The sequence below is a fragment of the Blennius ocellaris genome (assembly GCF_963422515.1).
Source record: "Blennius ocellaris genome assembly, chromosome: 17".
Lineage (NCBI taxonomy): Eukaryota > Metazoa > Chordata > Actinopteri > Blenniiformes > Blenniidae > Blennius > Blennius ocellaris.
This window is the reverse complement of record NC_137666.1, coordinates 17,394,579-17,400,671: the sequence shown is the minus strand read 5'-3', so window position 1 is coordinate 17,400,671 and position 6,093 is coordinate 17,394,579. Positions and strand designations below refer to the sequence as shown.

The 6,093-nt window shown below is 44.9% G+C and overlaps 1 protein-coding gene across 1 annotated transcript in view; it reads left to right on the top strand.

Moving 5' to 3' along the window:
- lin52 (lin-52 DREAM MuvB core complex component) overlaps positions 1 to 5,643 on the top strand; it is an 11,808-nt gene extending 6,165 nt beyond the window's left edge. Inside the window, exon 6 of the mRNA XM_080512316.1 lies at positions 5,273 to 5,643. Within this exon, the coding sequence (XP_080368442.1) occupies positions 5,273 to 5,328 (56 nt within the window). The 3' untranslated portion in view covers positions 5,329 to 5,643. The remainder of the gene's footprint in view (positions 1 to 5,272) is intronic.
- Positions 5,644 to 6,093: the final 450 nt, after the last annotated feature.

Here is a 6,093-nt window from a genome sequence, read left to right as displayed (position 1 = left end):
GGTCCGGGACTCCAGTTAACCCAGGTGGTCATCTGTCTCTGCCGCTAACAGGGGTCCGCGGGAGCGTGCCACTTGGAGGGAGGGGTGGAGGGACAAAGTGATGATTACTCTCATTTTATACCCAGGGGAGTGGCGGTGGGGGCTGGGGGACGGGCTGTGACAATGACACCCAGATCACTTGCTGTAAATGAGGGGAAAGTAAGATGTTACACCGCCGCGTTTTTTTCCCCCTCATTTACATTCGATCCACCAGGGATTCGCCAAATGAAAATGATTTACCAGTGCGGAGCGGACGATTCAACGGTGCAGGCCCCGAGGTCCGCTGCCCCAGATGAGGAAATCAGGCGTCGGCGAAAATAGCCGAGATACACCGAGATATACTTGAGTCTGCAGATAGAAGCTAATCTCTATTGTTGCTACGTACCCAATCAACTCCAGATCGGAGAAATTCAGGTTAGATTACTGTAGGCTGCATCTCGGGGGGCTGTTTGCTAAACTGTTGCGGTAGATTGTGATGAAATCTGACTACTTAGGGCTAAATGATGATTAGATAGCAACAAATCAACAGGGCAAGGCAATGGTCTCCACGATCCATAAGGTGTCATTTGGTATGGATGGCGGTCCTAACAAGATGCTGATTAACTTGGTGCAAAATTAGTAATTGACCTTTCTAATCAACTAAACAAATCTTTAAGTCTCGCTAATCAGTATTGATCTGACCAGGTGTATGACGAAGCCTGTGTGCGTGCGTGCGTGTGTGTGTGCACGTGCGTGCGTGTGTGGTCAACAGCGCGTCATTGCATTGGTGTATACTTCTGATGTTTCCTGGATATTTCAAACTGAACACCAGAAGCACAACACTTGTATTTTTTTAACCTTATCCTGTTGTAAAGCCTTTTTTTTTTCTTTTCTTTTTTCCCCCCAATGCAACGTTTGTAAAGAAACAAACATGCATTTGTGGGATGAGCGGCTGAGCTGGGCTGTGCTCATACCAAACAGTTCCCTCTGCTATTCACTGTTTAGATTGGACGACTGGAGTCTTGATTAAAAACGAGGCTGATACTCATCATACAGATGTGTGTTCATTACAAATGCGGCACCGGCGGTGAGACCAGATGCTGAAGATATTGAGCAGATATTATTGCGCCATTATATTGTTTTGTGTAAAAGGTCTTAAAAGCTGTTGGGAGCCATTATTATCATCCACTGTAGTACTGATGCAAAACATTGTGTAATCCGTGAGATTTCTATGTTGACGAGTATATGCTTTGAGATCGTTTTAAATAGTTGTAGTGCAAATCTCACAGTACAGTTGTTGTTTGGATCCCACTTGCAAGCCGTTCTGGAAAAGTTCCCCGAAGGCCATATTATCATTCCAGACAAAAGTTGACCCTACTGAAAGTTCCCTCAGCAGTACAAAGTAACCAAAGTTATCAACGTGTATTGTGCTCCATTAAGAAAAAAGTATAAAGTTTTACAAAGAGATTTTTTTTTTTTTTTACAAAACTTCCTTTGTTGCTTTGTCACACGCACGTGTCTGTGGTTTCATTATAAAATCGAACAACGGCACCCACCCCACATAAAAACGACATCGTTTTTGGTGTTTCTGTGTTTTCAAAATGTTGCCATGTGAACGCAAAACCTTTCTGAAACGCAGATGGAAAAACAATACGTTTTCACTTGAAAGAGGCCACGTAAATGGAGCCTTACACTATCTCGGTTGCCACCCGGTGCAAAGTTGCAGTGTCGTCGTAAATCTTGCACCTTTGTGTTTATGGGACAAGACGAAGAAATATCCCGGTCTCTCTGAATTCCTTTGCGGTGATGTTGATCCCACCGCTGGTATGATGGACTTATGGCGACGCTTTCTTTCATATAGTTTATGTGGTTGTCCTCTAAATTGCCTGTCAATGAGTGACATCTGAGTTGGTCCTGAAACCGGCGAGTGAGCGGTCCGAGGTGGACGTGTTTCCCAACGTCAGCCTTGTTGGTCGCCATCAAACTTCCGCTTCAATCTGGATTAGATGGTTAGAAAAGATGGATGGATGATTGGTTATCTGATGCGATAAAGATTTCATGTAGCGAGTGACTGCTATTGTTATTGAGCAAGTCGATCACGATTCAGGGCAAACTGAGTGTTTCCTGATACTTTGGTTACTCCGTATCTTACATTTTTGTAAACGGTGGCAGGCGTATTCCAATCTTTAGATCCAATCTGCGTGAAGCAAGTTGAGTGGATTTGTTGTCTTCAGAAAGCAAAACATTCTAAACTGGGTAATAATCTGTGTTTAATGGACTTTTTATTGAGATCATATCACTGGTTTTGGTTGCGATATGACTTGGAGGGAGGCTGAACTGAGCGCTAATTAACGACACCCAGCAGGGCGAGGAGTCTCCGGGGGGGGGGGGGGGGGGGGGGGGGGGCGCGGCTCACGCTTCCTGGCCACGTCGTGCAGTTTGTGCTCATCAAGAGACGTGCGAAAGCGATAACGGGGCGAGAAGCACGGCAGCTTCAAGATCAAAAATATTAACTGCGAGCCTTGCCCGTCCCTTGCAACCGGCGCTTCCTAATAGGATAGTGACATCAGCGCAGCGGAAGTTTTGGGGTCATCCCAGTGTAATTGCTTTCTGCCGCCTAATTTTGACGGCTTCATCTCAGTCCCGGGCGCCCGTATACGTGACTTTGTTTAGGGCGATTTGAAGAGACAGCAAGGTGCAAAATGAATCCATCCCATTTCAATTAGCGTCATCTTTACCTTAATGATGGACACCTCAAGGTGATGCGCCCCCCCACGCCCAGATGCACCATTATCATTCCACCCAGGGCTAACCCTAACCCTCATCTAAATTACTAACTGCCCGGGCTTTTTTCATTAGCCGGGGAGGGGAGGTGGGGAGGGGAGGGGTGGGGTTGGGTGGGGCGGGGCGGGGCGGGGCCCGTCCGCACCGTCGCGGGCAGACGGCAGCCAGATGAGATCCCAATCACACTTCTCGGCGGAGGCATTATGAAGGCGGATGAGTTTCTGTTTAATGCTCGTTTTGAGAGAAGTCCCCTCGCCGCGAGCCGCGCGATTTGTTAAATGCCAAATGAAGTGGCTGCGGTGGCCGCGGCTCGTAAAAAAAAAAAAAACGCGGCGGCGCCGAGCGGCTGATCCTCTTCTTCTCTTCAACAAAGATTAATTACTGTAGCCGGATGCCGCCTCTCCGGGGGTTTATGATGCCGCCGTAGACTCGTCCCTGTCATCTCCACGGTCACACCGCTGCAGCAATTACTGCCCTCCCGGTGAAAACCATTTTCATAAATGGCCGCTCAGCAGGAAGCCTGCTGCTTCAGGATGGCGCGCTGTGCGCACACACTGACTTTACCGGATCCCCGCGATGTTTAGTACGCCAACACCATACGACACCGTTGTAATATTTGCACGTCAGCAAGTTTTATCAGTGCAGTTTACGTTCGCTAAATCAGAGCGACACTTTCAGCCACTATGCGTGAAAGGACTCATATTGTTTGACCTTTCGGAGCGGCCGTGGCTCTGTCAGTGGAGAATGTTCAGTTCAGTTCACGCAGCTTTATTTATCCCACAAGCAATTCATTTGGACCTTCCCAGTGTACATTTACATTCACGGATGCCTTAAGTCGATAAATAAATAGTCAGTACTGTAATTGCATCGTCAATATGTCAAGGAAGCTATAGCATGATGCATAGGGGTGATAAAAAACAGTTAAGATTAAAAAAGACAAAAAAAACAACAAGGGAGTATAAAACAGTAAGAATAGTAATTAAAAAATATATAAATAATGTCACTAGCCGAACCAGTAAATCTGTGCCATAACAACCTTTCAATTAAATTTTTTTTTAAATGTTTTAGGTTTTTCTTTGTTCTGCCTCGGAGGATACGTGATGAAAATGTCCATATTTTCACAAAACCAAACGATGAACACAGAAAGTGACGACCGTCTCAACATGCGGGCAATTTTAACAAAACCTTCTTGTGCAAAATACAATGAAATGTGTTGTGTTGTGTTGTGTTGTGTTGTGTTGTGTTGTGTTGTGTTGTGGCCACAACTCCAGAAATGTGTTCAAAAATCAATGTTTGCTTTGAAACTTTCATCAGTTGGTGGTTTTTCCCGGATTGGAGCCTCTTGTGGGTCAACTTTGTCCCGCGGGTCTTATGTTTGACACCCCTGGTCACGTCTGTTACTATTATTAGTGTCCAGATTGGTTCAAATATGTTCATGAACTTTTGAAACACGTACCAGAGAAACTGTTTGAAATGACACAATTCTAACGTGGAGTCCTCCGTATCTCTGCCTCGGCACAATGAAACAGCAGCCACACGATCACAAGACTCTTTGGTAGCGACGGCTTCATTTCATGTTTCTCTCCGTGTCCCGGATGAACAGATGTTTGTATAAATTGCCTTCCACGGTGTCACTGCAGATATTAAATATGTGCTTTGCATTACTAACCACCTGCTCTGAAGCGGCTGGAGCAGCAGGAAGACTTGTGTGTCACCAACTTATCAAAGCTGTTAAAGCAAATTCTGAAACCTTTAATATTGATTAAAACGGCTCTCCTGAGCTGTGCCGCAGATTAAAATGGCCGTTTAGTTCTCTGATACACAGCGAGATGAGCAGATTATCTCACTGTGGCTATGTCGATGGTGGTCACGTGATAATCTGACTGCGTCCCATCTCTGTGTGAACCTGTAAAGCCGCGGCACTGTCTTCAATTTAATCAGAGCTCTCTGGCTTTAATGGATTTCGCTCGGTATTGTCTTTTTTTCCCCCACTGTGGCCCAACTTCACAGCGCTCATATTGCATGACATTTTTAATTTTAAATGTGGATTAAATAACACTGCAAGGACAAATGGGGCTGGTTTAATACTTTTTCATGTGAAATAAACTAGCTTGTTCACAACTAACTCTGTCGCTCAGCGCTTGAGTGACACTTTAACTGGCACAGGGCTACAAATCAATTTGTTAAAGCAAACCAGGTGGCTTTATAATTTGAGTGTTTTATTGGCGTAATATTGATGAAGGCCCCGTTTACATGACGATTAAAGGGAAAACGCATGGTTTTTGTGTTTTGGTTTCAGAAAAACATTGCGTTTACATGGCAACGTTTAGAAAACGAGGTCCGTTTACAAACACGCAACGCAATTTAGGGTTCTTTTTTGCTTTGAAGCGTAAAACTGGTCACGTAACTAAAACTGGTCTCCCCAGCTTAATTGTTTGTTTTAACTGTGTGCTGTTTCTGTGTTTTCCAGCCAGGGAAATGACCCGGGGGAAGTTCCTGAACATACTGGAGAGACCCAAGAAGTGACAGAACATTTCCTCCACTGACATCAGATTTGTGATTTTTAACCAGATTTAAATCTTGGTTCTCCAAGATTCTGTGAACATGTTCAGATTCAAGGACTCCTAAAAGTTAGAGCAATGTAGTTTAAATGCCTTTACCATATGAAAAACAATGTATTGCATATGGATTTCTTCCAAGCTTGTAAAACTTGTCCCCCCCCCCCCTATTTATTCTTACAACTGTTTTAAATGAGAGTTCTCCTTTTTCAATTTGTGAAATTGTTTAATAAACTTTTAAAATGAAAAAAAAAAATTAAAAACAACAACATTTGCAACAGGATTTTCGTTTTTAATGAATGCCATACCTTCATGCCTGCGCATACACATGGACGCAGCCCTCCCTGCCACCAGGCCATGTTTTCTCTTTAATGAGCATTGGAAGCAGGGTCCCACACACAAAACATTGCGTAAAAATAATATTGCGCATTGTCATCGCCGCTAATCAGAGTTGACATAATTACGAGGACCGTTTCTTTTCTAATTAGCACACTTCAGGGTTACCGGAGCTGGAAGCCGTGCAGAAAGGGAATCAGACAGGCATGCTGAATGGGAAACAAAAAGAAGTCCATCCGCCGTAATTAGGTGAGACAATGTCTCGGACTGTTCCCGGCTGGATATGTCGCTGCGGCTCCGGCCGCTCACTCCCAACAAGTTACACTTCTCTCCAGGCTGCTAATAAGCCCCGAGTCGTCTCTCTGATTCACACGGACAGAGGCCGCCTCTGCCTCGG